The 22,089-nt window shown below is 39.3% G+C and overlaps 1 protein-coding gene across 1 annotated transcript in view; it reads right to left on the bottom strand.

The window, feature by feature from the left end:
• ME1 (malic enzyme 1) overlaps positions 1-22,089 on the bottom strand; it is a 135,462-nt gene that overhangs the window by 77,828 nt on the left and 35,545 nt on the right. Inside the window, exons 4-5 of the mRNA XM_084890631.1 lie at positions 3,580-3,655; positions 932-1,093 (exon numbers count right to left, since the gene is read on the bottom strand). Coding sequence (XP_084746757.1) covers positions 932-1,093; positions 3,580-3,655 — 238 coding nt within the window. The remainder of the gene's footprint in view (positions 1-931; positions 1,094-3,579; positions 3,656-22,089) is intronic.

The raw sequence follows: 22,089 nt of genomic DNA on the forward strand, positions 1-22,089 counted from the left end.
GTCCCCTGGTGGTCAGTGCATGTCACAGTGACTGGTTAACTGGTTGACTGTCTGCCCCCTGGTGGTTAGTGCATGTCATAGCAAGCGGTTGAGCAGCCTTAGCATATTATTAAAATATTATGCTTTGATTGGATGAATGGCTGACCAGACGACCAGACATTTAACATATTAGGCTATCATTACATAGGACTATTAACAGGTCAAAGGTTATATCTTAAATTGCTTTAGGAAGGGAAAAAAAACTATAAAAATATACATATTTATGTCAATTATCAAGTTCTTATTTGATAATGAATCTGTTCTGGACCCAGGTCTGAAATGTATATGTAACTTTTAAAAAGTCTATCCTTAATTGACCAGTGTCTTTCATCTCTACTTCAGAAAATTCTACCTTTAATTTCTAGTATTTTTCACCCATAAGCAACCCTGAATATCAGCAATAAAGGAAGAGCAAAAATATGTACTATTTGACTTTAAAATTCTAAATACCATTGCAGGATGAGAAAGACTAAACTCCTAATCATCTACCTACGGTTCAATACAGACTTTTAGGACAAAAGCATTTCAGAATGATTAAACTTAATATCCTTTGGGTTCCTATGTAGTATGAACATAATAATTTTTTAAAAAGAAACTATGATAGTCTAAAGTAAAACATAATATTCTTTATAATAATTTTATAAATACCCATCAAAGGATAATAAACACTAAAAAAGCTGGTAAAATATTAATATAAAGAAGGGAAAATGAAAAGGAGAAATAATTTTCTTGTAAAAGTTGGGGGATAGGTTTGAGGTGAGGAAAACCAGCCAGAAAAATAATTCTCTGAATGATAACATTTTATGAGGTTCTTGTCATAAGCTCAAAATAAAAGAATTGTGCTTTTTGTTTTTTGAAGATTAACAGCTTTCTTAGAGACTTAAATGTTTACCTCATTTTCTGTTCCCACGTCCAGAGTGACGGGCAGACACTCACGAGGATTCACCCCTCCACAAGCTGTGTACAGGGCCAGCTTACCCACAGGGATGCCCATGCCATTACTGCCCAGGTCTCCCAAGCCAAGAATACGCTCTCCATCGGTCACCACAACAGCCTAGAAGAAAAAGAAATAATATCTATAGACAGATAGATGTTCACAAATCCTGGGGCACAGTGGCTGGTCTCCATTTCTGAAGTTAATACTTATGTAATAAAATATTAAGCTGTCAAAATACATAAATTATGTCAACATGGAAAAAATATTATGTGATTGTACATGTGAAAGAATAAATTTGATATATACATAGGAGAGTAAATAAATTTGATAAAGGCATTCTATATTTTGTTAAAAATAAACATGTGATATGGTTGTCAAAAAAAAGAAGAGAGGACTATATGCACATAAAGACTTTAACAATCCAGCCCCGACTGGGTTTCTCAGTGGGTTGGAGAGTCATCCCAGACACCAAAAGGTAGTGGGTCAGATTCTAATCAGGGCATATACCTAGTTTGTGGGTTCAATCAAAGGTTGGAGTGCTTATGAGGCAACAGGCTGAAACCTCTCTCTCTCTCTCTCTCTCTCTCTCTCTCTCTCTCTCTCTCTCTCTCCCCCTCTCCCTCTCTCCCTCCCTCCCTCCTTTCCTCCTTCCCTCCCTCTATCCAAACCTATCCTCTCATGAGGATTAAATAAAACACAAAGATTTAATCAAGATCAAGAGGGGCAGCTTGAATAGTATTGGGAAATAAAAACTCAAACTGGGAACTGAAAGGAAACAGAGCAGTTTTAAAACTAGTTGCATCCACTTGGAGGACAGTGGTTATACATGGCACAATAGCTGAGAAGCCTCCAAATACCCAGATCTTTGGTTTATGTGTCCTGGCATAAGCTGTTCCATCCCTTTCTGAATGATAGTATCCTCTGAATGAAGAAACATGGCATTTATAATTTATACCAGACGTTTACTTAGATATTGTCTAATAACAGATTGCCTTTGCTTCAAGTGTGTTCCAACTACACAGTAGAGACTACATTTTAATTTTCACCTTTCTGTTACAATACAGAGCTGTCATTTATTAAGTGTCTGCTATGTGCAGACACTATGCTAGGCTCTTTAAATGACTATATTTATAATTAAGATCAGGGATATTGGTGAGGACCCAATACTAAGAGCTGGAAGGATATAGATGGACTATTAATGAAGAACATAAAGCAAGGGGATGGCTTACTGCCCAGCCCTTAGGATTACAGGGATATTCGTTAGACTTCTCTACCCCAGAACCATTTCCTATGTTGACTCATTCTTAATATCCTCTCCTGATTGAATGTAAGTATTCTTGCTGGGCTGGAGTGGGGTCTCGGTTGGTTAAGCGTCATCCATGCATTGATGGCTGGTTCCTGGTCAGGGCACATACCTGGGTTGCAGTTCCATCTCTAGGTGGGGCCTGTACCAATCAAGCGTTTCTCTCTCTCTCTCTCTCTCTCTCTCTCTCTCTTCTCTCTCTCTCTCTCTCTCTCTCTCTCTCTCTCTCTCTCTCTCTCTCTCTCTCTCTCTCTCTCTCTCTCTCTCGTCCTTGGGTGAAGGTTAAGATAAATAAATGTTAAGTATCCTTCTTCTTAGAGTATCACACATTTATACTTTATCGAATTAGCACATTTTTAGGACAGTTCCTAAGGACTGGACCTGTGGACAGTGCAAGACTACTTGGTGGGAGAAAAATTGAGGGAGCAACTTAGCGGGAGGAAGAGAAAAATTGGGAAGACTGGAAATAGTAAAAAACATTTTGCTTTACAAGTTTGCCCAGCATGAGCCTTAAAGAACAGAGTGAACCACTTCTAGCCACAACTGCTCACACAGAAAAGACCGTTAAGGGAAGTCACAGCTGAATAGCCTTTGTACCACAGATGCCAGTGCATTCAGTCTTAATCCTGAAAGTTACCACAGAGTTGCTGGGCACCTAACAGGAAGGAAAGGGGGGCAGAGGAGGGACAAGAACATCTCACTTTCTTTAGACAAGGCAGGTGGTCGCGCTCATGTCTAAAAGCAAAGGCTCTGGGACCTGCATTCAGTTCCCACACCACCAGACACTGTTGTGTGACCACTGATAAGCTGTGCCTTCCTTTCCTCCACGAATTATCAGGATAAATACAAGAGTGAGTCAAGTACAGTGTCTCAAAGAGAAACCTAAGAAATGTCAGATTATATTGCTACTGTATTTTCATCCGTTCACTCACATAGGGAAGTCTGATGAGCTTCCTAATTTCCAGATGATAAAGGAAATTAAGAGATTATTTTTGCCTACCTGGGTTACTCTTATTGAATGCTTCATTTGAAAAGAGTTTGCTCAAACATATTCAGATACCATTTCAACGTCTATTCAACATTTATTCATCGCTTACAATGAACAAAGAAATACTAAGAAATTAGATGGAAATAATGAGGAAACAGCAAATAAATGATATAGAAAAATCAAAGGAATATAAATTAGGTGACATTTACTAGAAAAGCTAGTGAATGCTACTGAAGATCATGATAACTGTCAACAAGTTTTAGAAGAGGGAAAATAACAAATTTGCCACAGTGGGAAACTTTGATAACTTACCTTGATGACATCTTCTGGCCATGCATTAAGAATCGAAGCAATATGCCCTCGATCATTGATACTAATAAAAAGACCTCTGACAGGAAAAAAAAAAATAGTAGTTTTAATTTACTTCAGATTTATCAATTCACTTCAAACTATCATGAACATTAAAAAAAAAATTCAAATAAGTTTAATTTTTATCAAAATGGTGAAAATTATTTCCTTAAACAAATAAGACATATAAATCTTATATAAAAAAAAGGAACAAAGTATTTAAATAATATATTGACACCTGCAATAAAGGTACATTCATTCGTCCATTACATATTCTTAAATATTTTTTAATTAATGAAACATTCATTATTTTATCTACAGAGAATTTAAATACCATCATTAATTCCACTCACAGGGTCATTTAGAGTCTTTCACTAAATAATGTATATAGAAACCTTTAAAGAACATGAAACATGCAAACGGGCATTTTCAGTGTATGTCCCATTTATTAAATATTAGAGGCCTGGTGCATGAATTCATGCATGGGTGGGGTCTGGCCAGCCCACCCTTACTGGGGTTGATCTGGCAGGGGCCACCTGGGGAGAGGGCTGATTGGGGGTGGGGCCAATTGGGGGAGAGGCCATGGGAGGTTGGGGGGGTGGCAATTGGGGCTGGATCAGGCCGGTTGGCCACCGCAGTGAGAGTCATAGCAACGGGTAATTCCAGTTGTTCCACTGTTCTGGTTGCTTAGCATATATATATATATATATATATATATATATATATATATATATATTCCCCACACACACACACACACAGTGTGGAAAGGAGAACATGCATTGGCAAGGCTGAAGTGACTGATATTGCTGAGTAGTCCTTTCGTGTGGCACTTACTTGATTTGTGGTTTTAGCTGTTGTTTGCAATGCTGTTATTTAAAGCCTCAACTGAAGGCTTTTATATTTCTCACCCTTAAATCCCCAGTTCCTATGAAAGTCTAGTAAGTCACTTTAAAAATTAAGATAGAAATGTTTTTAAATTTCTTAGTCTCATTTAAAAGTTTTACTTTACTCTTGTTAAACATAGCTACAGAGAACTACCTACAACAGATGTACAGCTTAATGAAGTATGTTATAAGGAACCCCCCCTCTACAGAATATCCACTGAAGCAGAGAAAGTGCTGTCAGCTACCCAGAACCCTCCACATGTTTTCTCTCAATCAGCACTCCACCCTCCTAAGAATAATCACTCTCCTGACTTTCCTCAGTTCATAGTTTCATCATCCAAATAGCAAACCATTCCTATGGATTACTGTTTAATCTGTCTGGTCAAGTTTCTCCAACTCTGAATTTTGCTGATTGCACTCTATAGTACAGATTAACATGTTACTCTTCACTTAGTATTTCTTGGAAAATTGGTAATTGAATTTAAAGGCATAAATGGGTTCTTCAATTTTTTTACAAGACACTTGACAGTCTGGTGTTACCAGAAGATGCATAACGTCTTGTAGTCCTTTTTGTGATTTTAGCAGCTGCTGATGCATAATATCTACCTTCATTAATTCAAAATGGTGATATCCCAATTCTATCAACCATTATTTATTAGCTGGAACACTTCTTTTTTAATAAAATTTGTTGGGTGACATTATTTGATAAAATTATATAGGTTTCAAGTGTATAATTCTATGAGAATGAAAGGGAGGCAGAGGAGGGGGGAGAGTGAGAGAAACCTCGATGTGAGAGAGACACATTGATTGGTTTCCTCCCATTGGCATCCTAACTAGGCCGAGATTTAGCCTGCAACCCAGGTATGCATCCTTGACCAGGAATCAATCTGCAACCCTCTGATCTGCAGGCCAATGCTCTAAACACTGAGAAAACTAGTTAAGGCTACTTATCAGGGTTTTTTGTTTTGTTTTGCTTCGTTTTTAAAGAATGCATTTGCTAGAATCCTTCAAGAGTTTCCCCTAAGGTGTGTGTGTGTGTGTGTGTGTGTGTGTGTGTGTGTGTTGTATCAATATGAACTCAGGAATTTAAACATAGTTTGTCTTAATCCATTACAGTTATTTCCTTTATTGAAACCCAAACTGTGCCATTTTTAACCAGTGGAAAGCTCTTCACGTTGGCCCCTGAGCCTTTCTTGATCTCCGCTATGAAGATATTCCATTTTGTCTTAAAAATGTTTGGCCCAGGCCAAAATGAGCCATTTCTGTAAGAAACCCTGCTTTCTTATAGTAGAAAGTGGTACTTCGAGACCAAAACCTGGGTTCTAGGGATCCTTATCACTACCAGCTGATCCAGGTATTGTTATTTGAAAAACTTACAAAACAAAGTTAAAATTCACTTCCTAGTTATGGGCAGAAATCTCTAATGGGCACTCTTCTCTTGAAAAGTTTACCACTGACTTCCTAGCAAATTCAACCTGCTCTCTGGGAGTACCATTTCACACATCCTTTCTCCTCGCTTCTCAGGGGACAAGCAAATCTTACATTTCAAACAGAAATAGATGCAGTCAGGTAAAAACCACCTCATTTTCCTAATATAATCCCGCTTTTATAATATTTTCCCACTAACCATCTTCCTCTTTCTAAAAAATAAACTTTATTTTTTAGAGCAGTTTTAGGCTCACGGCAAAGCAGGAGATGGTACAAAGATTTCCTATATACTCCCTTCCCCCTCACATATACTCTCTTCTGGCCAACGTTCTCCACCAGAGTGGTGTGTTTGTTACAACCGATGAATCTACAGCTGACACACATTATCACCCAGAGTACATAGTTCACATTAATGTTCATTCTTTGAGTTGTACATCCTATGGGCTTAGAAAATTTACAAAGACATCCCATGTAATAAAAGGCTAATATGCAAATAGACCGAACAGCAGAACAACCAAACAACTGTTCGCTTTAATGTGTGCTGACCACCAGGGGGTGTGCAAGAAACATGGCGGGTGTTGGCCACGGCGGGATGGTGGAGCAGGTGAGCTGGGGCACTAGATCAAGGCAGGATGCTGGTTGCTGTCATTGAGGTGTGCCTCTGGTTGTTACTGAAAATTCTTTGCTCCAATGAGCCGCAGTCCTGCCTGGCACTCGCACCTGCTGCTGGCACCGGCCCTGCTCGCATCAAAGCCGGAGCCTGCCCTGCTAGCACCAGGTGCTGGTGCCTGGCGCCAGTTCCAATCACTCAGCACCATCAGTGGGTGTGAGTGTCAGATCCAGGCCCTGATTGCCCCAGAGGCTTCTCCACCTCCCACTGCTCCTGAGGGGCCAGCCCACTTGCACCCACTGCTGGCGCTGGCCCAAATCGCTCTGCACCATCAGCAGGTGCGAGTGGGGCTGGCACTGTGAGCGCACAGGAGCAGCGATGGCGGGAACAGGACTGAAGGCAGGCAGGGGATGGGGGGCAGAAGCTGGAGGGGCCAGGTGGGGACACGGACAACGGTCCAAGACCCGTCCCTGTGCCCACCGCAGCCTCGCAGCCCACAGTTCCTTTCAGGGTGCACGAATTCGTGCAGTGGGCCCCTACTATTGCTATAAACATTCCTTCACATGTTTGTGTGTGTAAGGCTTGAACTCATTTGGGTAAATAAAACAGGACCTCTAATAAAATTGTTTAGTTCAATATCCATTCCCAGCCAGGGCCACTGTATATGTAGAGTTTGCACGTTCTACTCCTACTTCTGTCCCCCTCCCGTTCCACACACATACTGTATATACACACAAAGAAGCGATGTACATATAGTTATAAAGAGACTATCCGTTTTGCTCACATTTTTATCCCTAATGCCTATAAGTACGCAGGCACATAGTATGTGTTCAACAATGTGCTTTGACTTCAGTATTGAAAAATAAGGCTTCTACATTCCTTTTTTTTTTTTTAAGTTCAGAAAATATGAAATAAAGCCAGACTTAGAATGACTTATTAAGTAACCAAAAATTATATGATAATAGTAAGTGTTACAGGCAGATTACTGATGACTGTCAGACTCAACAAAAATATTAATTTATCAAGTTGGCACTAAACTATATCCTTTCCTGTTTTTTCACTGTTCCATGTGAATTTATTTTGTTTCCCAAAATGATTATAAGCTCCTTATAATATATATATTTCTTTTGGATCCCTGTTAATATCCAACTCTGCAATCAAAAGATCTCAATAAATAATTGCAAAATTAGAAGGAAATGTAGTTGGACTTTTTAAAATAAGGCATTTTTGTTGAATTATCTAAGATGTTCTTGGCAGTATAACATTAAATAATATTCTTGGAAACTTGTTAGTTAGCCAAGGTTTTCTAAGTAACACTGGTCTGAGAAAACAGTATCATTTTTTAAAACAAGAAGAGCACAGAATGATACTAAATTTTATATCAATTAAATGCCATTGTGTAAAGATCTGAGTACAACTTCAGTGAGAGAGCAATTTGACCACCTGTAATTTCTTGCTCTGGTTAGAGATTCATTTGTGGTAAAAAAGCTTACTCTGAGAGGCCTCAACAAATTAAGGATCTGCAATGTCCCACCAAAGTCAAGCATTTTGAGGGAACAATTTTCAAAACTTCTGAAATGCTACTTTGATCAGAAACCTACTGAGATATCCGAAAACGTTTCAGCACAGTAAAGACTCATATTCATGGAGCTGAATATGAAATGTTAATTTTCAATATGTACATATAGTTATAAAATGAAATGTTTAGACAATAAAGTTATTTATCAATGATATTTTAATATTTAATTTTAAAATGTGGGCATGTGTTTGTTATTTTACTCAGTAGGTTTTAATCTGTAGCAAACATTATATAGTTGATGCTCAAAATATTCCAGCTTTTGCCCCAGTGGGATCCATTCAAGAGAGTGTCTATGTCTTTTGACCGGACCCCATCACTCTTTGAGCCTTTTCTTACTTTCTGGTACAAGATGCTGCAGGCTCATCTTTTACTTATCCTGGTCCATCCCTAGAAGCAGCAGTTTCTAAGGAGTCTGGTTCCTTTTTAGTAGAGAATCTAATTTAGAGCGGAATGCTAGGTGTGCTCATTGTTCCTGCAGTGTTACTGTTCCCAGGCCAACTCAATGGACACAGCTAGAGAATATATGTATGTGCATACATAGTTTGTGTGCATGTACAATACATACACATATATGTATTATATTTTCTTCTATACCTACCCATCTCCTATCTACACATTACAAACATAAGTTCACACTAATACTTCCAATTCTAATTCAATGGCACAAGATTCATTCTAGTGTTCTCCCTTCAGTTTCCACACTTGTAACAACTTTCTCTAACAGTGGGAAACCTAGCTCCTATTGTGCTTTATTTATTTATTTATTTATTTATTTATTTATTTATGTTTGTTTGTTTATTTATTTGATCAGTCCTCTTTGTGTAAAACCAGTCTTGTCCCCTCCCTGTGTGGACACCCCACTCACCTCACTAAGGCTCCAATCTCTAACGCAGGTGCCCTCCTCACCCCACTGGGTGCCCAACACCTGGCACCCCCTCCCTTCATCTTGCTTGGCTCTCATCTCGAGTCAGACTGCCCTCCTGTGTGGGTGTTCCTAACGCCACCCAGGCTCCAAAAGTCCATTCTAGGTCCCAGTCCTTTCGATCAGAGACAGAAGGACCACGAAGCAGACAGAGGATACGGCCTGACTGCTGCTGGAGACTCTGAGGAACACAGAAGCCTGGTGCTGGATGTGCAAAAGGAAGCTACCACTATCTCCTACTGCAGGAGAAATACCAAACTTGACCGCATTGTCACAAACCAAGGATGTTTATCCCTTTGCTTATCATACTTGTGGAAACTAATTTCCTAATTTTTTATCTTTCATTTGTTGTTTTCCATTTAAAGTGAAACAAACTGATTTTCAACCTTTCAGATTTCTTAAACACCAAACTCTGCCTTAACAATTGTTTTACCTTTTTTAAAAAGATTTGATTCAATTTCTTAAATGTACATAAAATTTTAGCATAGTCTGTGATGTGAGAATCTAGTATCCCATTTCACACTTTCCCAAACATCACACTTCTGGTATAACTACATTTTGACCTCATTAATGACCCCTGTCTTTTAACACCTGCTTTTATAGTTTTTATTCCAAGTTACCTGTTTATCCTGAGATTCCTTTTTAAAAAATTATTATTATTTTTTTTATAGAGAGGAAGGGAGAGGGAGAGAGAGTTGGGAACATCGATGAGAGAGAAACATCAATCAGCTGCTTCCTGCACGTCCCCTACTGGGGATGTGCCCGCAACCAAGGTACATGCCCTTGACCTGAATCAAACCTGGAACCCTTCAGCGTGCAGGCTAATGCTCTATCCACTGAGCCAAACCCGTTAGGGCTGAATTTCCTTTTTTATTCAGTTAGATTTTGTCCATTCTGCCAATCATTCTTACTCCCCTTGCCTTTTTCTCTTTCCATCACACCCTTTCTGAAAACCTCCAAATCTAAATCAACCCATCTGCCTTCTCTTTTCCTCAATCCCTACCATAGAATGATGCTTGAAGAAGGTACTTCACCAGGTGTTAGCTCCATTAAAACCTCACCGTCTCGCCAGTGTTGGCAAAGTCCTCACACCTTTTCTCACTCTGAAGAAGACACAGAGACTTTCAGCTTCTAGCTATCCACCTATAAACATCCTTCCAGCCCTGCCAGTGTAGTTCAGTAGCTGAGAGTCAAACCATGAACCCAGAAGGTCACAGTTCAATTCCCCATCAGAACACAAGCCCCAACTGCAGGCTTGATCTCTGAGCGGGGGTATTCAGGAGACACTGATCGATATTTCTTTCCCATGGATGTTTCTATCTCTCTCGTCCTCTCCCTGTTTTCTCTCTGAAATCAATAAAAAACGTATTTTAAAAAAAACACTTACACTACTCATTAGTGAATAAGTGTCAGTATCTCCGCTCTCTTATCCAGTTTATCCTCATGCTGACATTAGCCAATTCTTAGTCTTCTTCACAGTCTTTGTTTCTGTTTAACCCTTAGATGCTGGCATTCTCCAGGTTCAAAAAAAGTTCTTTTTCACCCTAACGGACGGATAGTGAAGGCCTAGGAACTCCGCTTTACTGTCTCTCTGGGACTCATTTTTAAAGTCCACTTAGTTGCGGCTTCTGCTGAATGTCTGATCTTTTAGCTTGTTCTAACTTGACGCCATTCTTGTTCTTGCCATTTGACCAATTCAGCCTGGGAACTATCCAGCTGCCAACTCTGGATGATCTTTTAAGGATTCACTTAGGCACCCCTCCAATTCCTCTAACTCCTCTGCACGGACAGGCTAGCTCCTAACTGCTTATCAGAGGGAGTGCAGTGTTACGTCCTCTTGGAAATATTTCCTGACCCACACTTAAGCTGAGTTGGAATCTCTCTGTAATCCCACAGAATCTAGCTATTTTTCTAATATAACATTTAGCATGTGGCCATATATTTTACTTTCTTATATATCTGTCTTTCTTTTTGCTGATCTTTACTTTTGAAGTCTATTTTTGCAGACTAGCTTCTCTAAACCCAAAATTAGTGACCAACCTATTCAACCAATTAGTCTCATGTTCTTTGCTAATATTGAAGAAAACTGACAGAGAGCCATAGGCATATACTCAGAATTATAAAAATAGGTCTTTATTAATACCTAAAATAAAAATAACAACCCAACCTGCTGCTTATTTACAGGAATTGTCTCTAGTTTTTTTTTCCCCCCTTTTCGGTGAAAGAAAATTCACCAATAGAAAAATGTAAGCCACCTGGGTTATAGACTGCCAAATACTAGTACAATTCAAGCAAAGTCCTCTGAAGCGAGGCTTCTTTTGCTAAGAAACTGATCCCTCTAATTCCTGCACTATAAACCAAATAACACCCATTCTTCCTCAGATTTAGATAATTCCCACACAAATTCAAATATATTCTAAGACTAGAAATCTATCATTAGTTTCCTTTAAGTCTAGTGTAACTGAGAAATATGCTTTCAATAAGCATAAACTTTCGTCATATCAATAACTGGAGGAAATTAAAGGATAAAGTTAAACAGCAATAACTGGGTTCATAATAGAGTTATCAGGCTACTTCCTTTGGGAAGTTGTGCCTAATTCCCAGTCTGTCAGGGTAGAAGCTCTCCTATGTTTCCATACCAACTGTACTGCTCTATTATAAATTTAGCACACATTATTATAGCTGCTTGCTTATTGTTTGTCTCCTCCATTAGACTGCATACTTCATGAGGCAAACTATTATGTCTGTTTTGTTCATTATTTTATTACAACTAGAGGCCCGATGCATGATATTTGTGCAGGGAGCTCAGCCTTCGCAGCCTCGGAGGCTTGCCTGGGCCCTCATAGCCCAATCTTTGTCCAGAAGGTCATCTGGTCTAATTAGCATATTATGCTTTTTTTCCCTTTTTTATTTTATTTTATTTTATTTTATTATAGATGACCTAAAACAATGCTTGGCACTTAGTAGCTGAGGCAGATTAAAGATGGCCACAGATTCTTTTGACACTCTTTCCGTAGAAAGTGGGGTCCATGTCCTGTCCTTGATTCTGGATGACCTCTGTAACTGCTTTGATCAACAGAACACAGCAGAAGTAACAATGTGCTCATTTCCAACCAATCCATAAGAAACTAGGGTTCCACTTCCTGTATCTTAGAACACTTGCTCTTAGAGTACCAAAAATAATGAGTATTGGCTGAGAAGATTTTGCAAGGGATACAAATGCATGAATAGTTTTGAATGAATCAATTTCCAGATATTTACCTTCCATCTCTCTCTTTCCTAAAATTGATGTAAGACCTGGTGTGGTTCCCTAAAGACGAATCCACTCATGTAGATCCTCCATTCCCTGTCTCATTTCACACTAGACCTTCTAGTTTATGAAAGAAAGACATCAAATTACCTATCCTGAATTTTACTATACAAATCCTTTGGGATTTCACTGAATTTACTGAGGCTTGCCTACCCCCATTTTTCACATATCCCAGTCATAAAGACATGGGCTTTCCACTTAGCCTGTGAAGAATTGAAGGGCTAATAATTGTTTAAAACCTAGGTTTGCAAGACTCACCCATTTAATGAAAATATAAAAGAGGGGACGGGCAGGAAAAAGAAGATGGTCTAAAAACAATACTGCAATGGAACACAAAATATAGAAAAAGGAAGTTAGTTCTTAAGTCTAATAAAGAAAGTATATATAGCACTGCATCTGGGAAAGAAAAAAGTACATCACATTTTTTGGTTCTGAGAGGAATTTATGAAATAGGACTTTATATAAAGGACACTAATATATTAAACATTGTTTTCAATACAAGTTTTAATAAAAGGCATAGAACAGCTTTCTTTATTTGATATTTCTTTCTTATATGGACCCTGATTAAAAAAAAAACACAAAAAAAAACAAAAAACAATATAATGGTAAGTTACAAATACCTGCAAATTATATTGAATAAATCAAAATTAAACTTCACTGATATTCTCCACTCAGATATTTATATTTGTCTTTAGAATGGGGAGAGGGCAGAATGAATGGAGGAAAAGTTTCATATAAATTCGACGTGGAAGGTAGCAGATACTTGAACAACATAAATATTACATATAAAAGTTTCTTAAACTGACTCAACTAGCTTAATACATAAATTAAGGCTCCCAGCAACTTATTCATCTCTTTTCCAACCACAAAGAATTCTTCCCACCATAGTCACTGGTGGTTTTCTCTGGGTAAGGAGTAAAGAAGAAGATTGTCCTCTAGGATTTTTTTTAGTATGTATCTCATTCCAAATAAAATAAAAAATAAGAAAGCTAAACACACACACACACACACACACACACACACACACCTTTTCTTATAGCTATATTAGTGAGTTACTTACTTTAGTATGTATAGTGTTCAAATTACTTATTTATGTCACCAACAAAGTGCATTTCATTAGTACAACTTTTCATATTTAGTTAACTTTGTGCTCAATTTTGTTTCATGCGAAATAATGATGAGTAACAAAGAAAAAAGAAACCACATGGCTGTGTCCAAGAAAGATAATAAATTAGAAGCTAAATTTGGTATGAAATAATCTTTGCAAAAATAAATATGCAACATCAGTATCTCATTTATCTTACTGGAAAAAATTATGAGCTCATCTTCTTATGTACAAAAAAGAAATGTCCAATATTCAATAGATTTTTTTCTGAGTGAGGACTTCCTTGAGAAACTTAATTTAGTTTAAATAACAGTTTAAATTATATATATAGTTAAATTAATATTTATATAGTTTAAATACAAAAATAGTTATATTTCCAAGGAAATACAAAATATATTGTTCATGAGGCAGAATAACAAATTTCCTTTGAGTTCTATAAATATTTATTAAAAATATATTTTTAGTGATAGAGTTAAATTAAGTTTAAGTACTTAGAAAAAGAAATTTCTGTTTCATAAGTTAAGAATTTGATATTTGAATACTGTAAGTACATCTGAATTTCAGATAAATCAGTTTTTAATTTTTGCTACATACATCTTGTCAAAAGATATAGGTTTAAGAAAGATAATCTTATTTAAATACTAGAGGCCTAGTGCACAAAATCCATGCATGGGGGAGGGGGAAGGAGAAGGGTGTGTCCCTCAGCCCAGCCTGCATCCTCTTCAATCTGGGACACCTCGAGGGATGTGTGATTGCCTGGGATTGGGCCTAAATGGGCAGTTGGGCATCCCTCTCACAATCCATGACTGCTGGCTCCCAACCGCTTGCCTGCTTGCCTGTCTGACTGCCCTAACAACGCGCTTCTGCCTGCCAGCCTGATCACCCCTTAATCATTACTCTACAAGCCTGATTGATGCCTAACTGCTCCCCTACTGGCCTGATTGCCCCTAACTGCCCTCCCCTGACAGCCTGGTCACTCCTAACTTCCCTCGCCTGCTGGTCTGGTCACCCCTAACTGCCCTCCCTTGCCAGCCTGGTCACCCCTAACTGCCCTCTTCTGCCAGCCTGCTCACCCCCAACTGCTCTCCCCTGCAAGCTTGGTTGCCCCTAACTCTCCTCCCCTGAAGATCTGGTCACCACCAACTGCCCTTCCCTGCTGGCCCGGTCAATCCTAACTGTCTTCCCTTGCCAACCTGGTTGCCCCTAACTACCCACCCTGCAGGCCAAATTGCCCCTAACTGCTCTCCCCTGTCAACCTGGTCACCCCTAATTTCCCTCCCATGCCAGCCTGGTCACCCCCAACTGCCCTCCCTTTCAGGTCTGGTCCCTTCCAACTGCCCTCCCCTGCTGGTCTGATCATCCATAATTGCCCTCCCCTGATGGCCATCTTGTGGTGGCCTTCTTGTGTCCAATGGGGTTGGCTATCTTTGACCACATGGGTGGCCATCTGGTCATTGGAGTGATGGTCAATTTACATATTACCTCTTTATTATATAGGATAATAATAATATTCATTTTACAGATGAGGAAACAAAAGACCTGGGTATATCTATTATCAACCCAAGATAACATCATTAATAGGAACCAATGAAGAGATTTAAACCAAGCCTCCTCTTTAGGTCCAAAGCACATAGTACACCAGCAGTGTTTATTCATATTTTATTGCCCATTTTTTCCATTCAACAATGCATACTCTATTGCCCATTTACTCAACTAGTAGTCTATTAGTTCTGGGATAGAAGGAAAAGATACAGAGTTGCCACCTGAAGAAAAAAGTCAAGACATTTTCTATCTAGAAAAGAAAGTCTACTATTACAGTCAGTGTACTATATACTGAAAGCATCTAGGGGATCTGGGGAACTCAACTTGGGATCAGGCCTAAACCAGCAGTCGGACATCCCTCTCACAATCCAGGACTGCTGACTCCCAACCACTGCCTGCCTGCCTGCCTGATTGCCCCTAACCGCTTCTGCCTGCCAGCTTGATCACCCCCAACCCCTAACCACTCCCCAGCCAGCCTGAGTGATGTCTAATTGCTCCTCTGCCAGCCAATTGCCCCCAACTGTCCTCCCTGCCAGCCCGGTCCCCCTCAACTGCCCTACCCTGATGGCCTGGTCACCCCTAACTGCCTTCCTGTGCCAGCCTGGTCACCCCTGCCTCCCCTGCCGTCCTGGTTGCCCCAAACTGCCCTCCCTGCAGGCCTGATTGCCCTCAACTGCTCTCCCCTGCCAGCCTAGATATCCCTAACTGCCTTCCCTTACAGGCCTAGTTGTCCCCAAATGCACTCCTCTGTAGGTCTGGTTCCCCCCAACTGCTCTTCCCTGCAGGCCTGGGACCCCCAACTGCCCTCCCCTGCTGGCCTGATTGCCCACAACTGCCCTCCCCTGCCGGCCATCTTGTGGTGGCCATGTTGTGATCACATGGTGACCACCATCTTGTGACCATATTGGAGTAGCCATTTTTGTGCGAGGGAGTGATGGTCAATTTGCATATTACCTTTATAATAAATTACATTTATTATACATGATAAGGAGGGTAAGGCTGCAGAATTGTTCATGTACTTGCAACCACAGAATAAGATGAGCCAAGTACACTGCTAGAATTCAACTCCATGGTGTAGAAAGCCCAGCTGAGACTAAACCACTCAGACAGTTATAGAACTCGACCCATATATTAATATTTTAATTTTAAAATAAGCACACAGACATGAAATGAAGAGTATTTAGTAGCAATGTGAACATGTCTTGTTGGCTTTTCCTTGAGGGGGAAAAAAGGATTGGTTCAGGATGGATTTGTGCAGTGGACAAAGGAATGAATAATCAGAGTATAGACTTGAGTTATAAATAAAGTGGCTGTACTAATCCTGCAAGCTTGAGAAATTCTTATGTACAGCAGATGTTATTGTCTCCTGCTGGTGCTTTTAGAGTCAGTGTAAATATACTAGGTGCTTGTATCCTGTCACCTCACCGACTTACAGCCACCACTGCAGAAGTTAGTCACATGCGAACTGGTTGCTGTTACTGGTGACTGTGTTAGTTTACAGCCTTGCTTCATCTCCTTGCTCCATATCTGAAGAGGATAAAGTCCACTAAGAGTGATTAGGATTGACGGAAGGGGAGCCAATATGGCAACAGTGTTCTTACTGGTCTTCCCATTTCCCTTCTAGCCCCTCATTTCCAAACTTTCATCCCCATGTCCACGGGGAATATATTCTAAGGCTCCCAGTGGATGCCTGACACCTCGAATGGTACTGAATCCTACCTATATCTACTATGTTTTTTTCCTATACATAGATACGTGTGATAAACTAGGCACAATATCAGATTAACAATAACAATACTGTGATAAGTTATATGAATGTGGTCTCTCTCTCTCTCTCTCCGATAATTTTTATATTTTTCAGTCCAAACCTATACCTGAATCTGTATAACAATCCCATACTGGCTGTAAGTGACTTGATATGGCTCATTTCAGGGGACCCCTTCCTGAAGTCTTTGCATAAGCTTAACGTGTTCTGGTGCAACATGTTGCCCTCAATTGGAGCATGTTTTCTGTTCATGTCTTCCACCGCAAATATAATGTTATTTCCACATTAACTAAGCACTTACTGTGTGCTGTGACTGTCACTCTCACAGTCTGATATATGACAGCAAAACCAGCATGAATTTCTTTTACCTTCTTCACACTTTCACAGACAGAAGATTCATTTTTACTGTTAATTTTAACAACTTCAGTATACAGACTTTTCCTTTCCTTATTAAGTCAACAACTTTCACCCTTCACTAAAGGAAGCACTTTATGGCTTCTCTGTGGCATATCCAAATTGCTAGAGTCACAACACTGCACTTTGGAACCATTATTAAGTAAAATAAGGATTATTTGAACAATGACATATCGTCTATCTGATAACTGAACTGGCTAAAGTGACTAATGGCAAGGAGCATATACAACATAGAGATGCTGGGCAAAGGAGTGATTCGCCTCCCAGGCAGGATGGTATGAGATTTAATCATATTACTCAGAAAGGCACTCGATTTAAAACTTATAAGTTGTTTCTTTCTGAAAATTTTCATTTAATATTTTTGGACCATGGTTGACTGCAGGTTTCTAAATGAAACCGAGGAAAGCAAAACCAGGGGTAAGGGAGGACTACTATAATCTTTTTAAAATTTTAATTAGATGCTATTATTCCTCTGCTTCAAATACAATAGCTTCTCGAATAGATTAAGGATAAAAATGAAAGTCTACCATGACCCACAAGACTCCTGACTATGTCACCCTCTCCATTTCCAGACCTTTTGAGCATGTTATTTCCTCAACTTCAATTTTTTTTTTTTCCTTCTCGTTTTCACAAGCTGACTCCTCATCATTCTTCTGGTGTCAGCTTAAATACTATCTCCTCAAAGACACATCTCTGACTGCACTATAAAACAAAGTCCCGAATTCATTTGTTGAATCTAGTAGTTTTTTGATGGAGTCTTTAGGGTTTTCTATGTACAATATCATGTCACCTGGGAATAATGACAGTTTTACTTTCTCCTTTCCAATTTAGATGCCTTTTATTTTTTCCTCTTATCTGATTGCTATGGCTAGGTCTTCCAGGATTATGTTGAATAAGTGGTGAAAGTGGGTCAGACATCAGGAGGCATAATGGCGTGTCTATCCTTTCTCCTGAACGTTTCAACAAAATAACCACCTATAATTCAACAAAAAAGTCTTTGCTCAACATGGATGCACACCTGAGAGACCTGCACACTGGAACAATTAGGGTGGGCTCCTTGGAATACGTGGGGATATGAGAAGGGAGAGAAGCCAAACAGGGCTACAGCATAGCAGTTTGTCTGCAGCGCAGCTGAGAACTGGCAGCAGCAGTTATAGGCACTTTCCTTAGCCGTTGGGATGAACAGAGAGCTAACTGGGCAAGTGGCTGGCTGCTGTAGTAGCCACTGGAGTAGTGGCATTGTGTGGTCCTGCACACAAGCAGTGAGTGTCTGAACTGTGGGGGCTGTTGTGAATGGGGTCTGAGTTGCATGCATGTGCTGGAAGTCAACAGATACTTGTCCTACAGAGCTGCAGATTTTCAGGCAAAGGAAGTAGATCACAAAGCCCTGCCACTAATAGACTCCCAAATCTCACTTCCCGTTGCCCTTGGAATTGGCTCCAGGAGTGTATTATCGGTAGACCAAGAGCTGTTGCAGTAGAAGCACAGTTTCCTTCTGTGACTGAACCCCAGAAGGGATTCTTGGGCTGGGCCTGTGGAGGTCAGGGGTTGCCATTTCTGTGAGGGGAAAACAAACCTCACCCCCAAGCAGCAGAGGTGGTACAGCCTAGGGCAGCGTTTTTCAACCGCTGTTCCGCGGCACACTATAGTGTGCCGCGAGATGTTGCCTGGTGTGCCGTAGGTGCAGACAAGACAAGAATTTTATAATTTTTCACTATTTTTTTTACTTAATATTTCATAATAAAGTAATTATAAAATACTTTCTTTGTGTTTATTTGATTCCTATTCAAGAGAATTACTTTATATATAGTCAATATAGGCACAGAGTTAAATTTTTTAACATTTTCTAATGGTGGTGTGCCTCGTGATTTTTTTCATGAAACAAGTGTGCCTTTGCCCAAAAAAGGTTGAAAAACACTGGCCTAGGGAATTCACAGAGGCTCAAAACTGTGAGGCCACAAAGGATAAAAATCTTGCAATTCAGCGCCATCTACTGAACAGAGCAGAAAGACCTCCTCAGAGATAAATGGAAAACAAAGAACAGTAAACTCCAGGAACAACTACAGCAAAAAAACGATGACCAGAAAGAAAATGAAAAATCCCTCCAAAATAGGCTGGAACACATGGAATTTTGCAAGTTGAATGACAGAGATTTCAAGATTGCAGTTCTGAAAATACTCAATGAGATGCGAGAAAATACTGACAGACAATTCAGCACACTCAGAAAACAAATCTATGAACGAAATGAGTATTTCTCCAAAGAAACTGAAATTAAAAAAAAATAAAAAAACAAAAAAACAAACGGAAATTCTGGGAATGAGGCAGGCAATTAAAGAAATTAAGAGTGAGCTGATGAGCATAGAGAACAGAATCAACCAGTTAGAAGAAAGAACTAGTGATATTGAAGTAGGAATCAAGAAATGAAGCAGAGGGAAGAAGAGAGAAACCTCAGAATAAAGAAATACAAAATAGCACTACGAGATATCTCTGATTCCATAAAAGAAAAAAAATAACAACAACATCAGAATCATAGGCATAGTGGAGGAGGAAGAGAGAGTATGGAATAGAGAGTCTACTGAAACAAATAGTGGAAGAGAACTTCTCAAATCTATGGAAAGAACTAAATCCTCAATTCCAAGAAGCAAAAGAACACCTACTTACCTCAATCCAAAGAGGCCCTCTCCAAGGCACTTGGTAATGAAGCTTCAAAGCTTAGTGATAAAGAAATAATCCTCAAAGCAATCAAGGGTAAGAAGGAAGTGACCTACAAAGGAAAACCCATCAGAATTTCACCTGACTTCTCAACAGAAACTCTGCAATCCAGAAAAGAGGAGAACCAAAAATTCAAATGTCTGAAAAAGAGAAATTACCAGCCACTTATATTATATCCGGCAAAATTATCCTTTAAATATATGAAGGAGAAATGAGAACATTCCCAGACATACAGAAGCTGAAGGACTTTATCACTAGAAAACCTCCAGTGCAGGAAATACTCAAGGGAGTTATTCTACCTGAAACAAAGAACATAAAGTCATAACACTACCAATAGGATTGCCAAAAAAATTTGTGGCATAAATAAGGATAATTTGTGGCAACAAAAATATACAAGGGAAAGAAGGGCAGGTATGAATAGGTAAAGGAAGATGAAGATCAGATGCACTCAAAAGGGGGAGGGAGGGGGAAACCATTGTATATTTGCAACTTCACTTTTTATAAAACTAATGGCAACCACACACAAAAATCCCCCAAATAAGACATATAGCTTAAAAAAAATAGGAAACAGAGGAAAGATGTGTGAATACCACTAAACAAAATATACAGATTTAATATAATCCCCATCAAAACCTCAATGTCATTAAAAAAAAAATAGAAAGAGAAATCATCAGATTTGTATGGAACCACAAAAGACCCAGAAGAGCCAAAGAAATCCTGAGGGGGGAAAAAGAATGATGCTGGAGGTACCTGACTTCAAAATATACTACAGAGCTACAATAATCAAAATAGCATGGTATTGGCAGAGAAACAGATACACATCAGATCAATGGAACAGAATAGAGAGCCCAGCTATAAAACCACATGTATATGGACAAGATAATTTTTTACAAAGCAGCCAGAAATGCACATTGGAGTAAAGATAGTTTCTTCAATATGTGGTGCTGGGAAAACTGGAAAGCCACATGAAACAAATGAAACTGGATTGCACTCTGCCCCCAAGTACAAAAATTAACTTAAAATGGATCAAAGACTTAAACATAAGACCCAAAACTATAAGTTAAATAGAAAAATATATATAGGTACCAAACTTATGGACCTGGGTGGTAGAGAACATTTTATGGACTTGGCAAGGGAGATAAAGGCAAAAATAAATGAATGGGACTATATCAAACTGAAGAGCTTCTGCTCAGCAAAAGAAATGAACAATAAAACAAGCAGGCAGCCCACAAGATGGGAGATGATATTTGCAAACAGTAGCTCTGACAAAGGTTTAATTTTCAAAATATATAAAGAATTCGTAAAACTCAACACCAGACAAATAAACAATCCAAACTAAAAGTGGGCAGAGAACCTGAAAATACACCTCTCCCAAGAAGAATACAAGTATAGCCAATAGATGTATGAAAAGATGTTCAACCTCACTGCCAATTAGGAAAATGCAAATTAAAATTACAATGACATACCACCTTACACCAGTTAGAGTGGCCATTTTCAACAAGACAAGCAACAAGTGTGGGAGAGTCTGTGGGGAAAAGGGAACCCTGATTCACTGCTGGAGGGAATGTAGACTGGTAGAACAACTATGGAAAGCAGTTTGGCGATTCCTCAAAAAATTAGAAGTAGAGCTACCATACAACCCAGCAATCCCTCTCTTGGGTATATACCCGAAAAACTTGAAACCATTTATACGCAAAGATATATGCACCCTTATGTTCACTGCAGCATTATTCACAGTGGCCAAGCCTTAGAAACAGCCAAGGTGCCCTGCGAGAGAGGACTGGGTAAAGAAGATGTGGTAATACACACAATGGAAGACTACACGGCCATAGGAAGGGTGAAATAACATCATTTACAACATGAGTGGACCTTGAGAACATTATGCAAAGTGAAATAAGTCAGACAGGAAAAAAGGCTAAGAACTATATAGTTTCACTCCTATGTGGAATATAAAACTGAAACTTATGAACACAAACAGCAGTGTGGTGGTTGCCAGAGTGGGGGTGGTGAGAGAAAGGGGTCCTAATATGAGGTGACAAGAGAAGATTTGACTTTGAGTGGTGGGCACATGGTCCTATATACAGATTCTGTAAATTAGTATCCACACACGAAACCTATATGTTCATGTTGACTAATGTCACCCCAATGAAATTTAATTTTAAAAAAGTATACACACCCTTTGAATAATTATAAAGGCGGTATT

The sequence above is a fragment of the Pipistrellus hanaki genome, assembly GCF_964339955.1.
Source record: "Pipistrellus hanaki genome assembly, chromosome: 7".
Classification (NCBI taxonomy): Eukaryota; Metazoa; Chordata; class Mammalia; order Chiroptera; family Vespertilionidae; genus Pipistrellus; species Pipistrellus hanaki.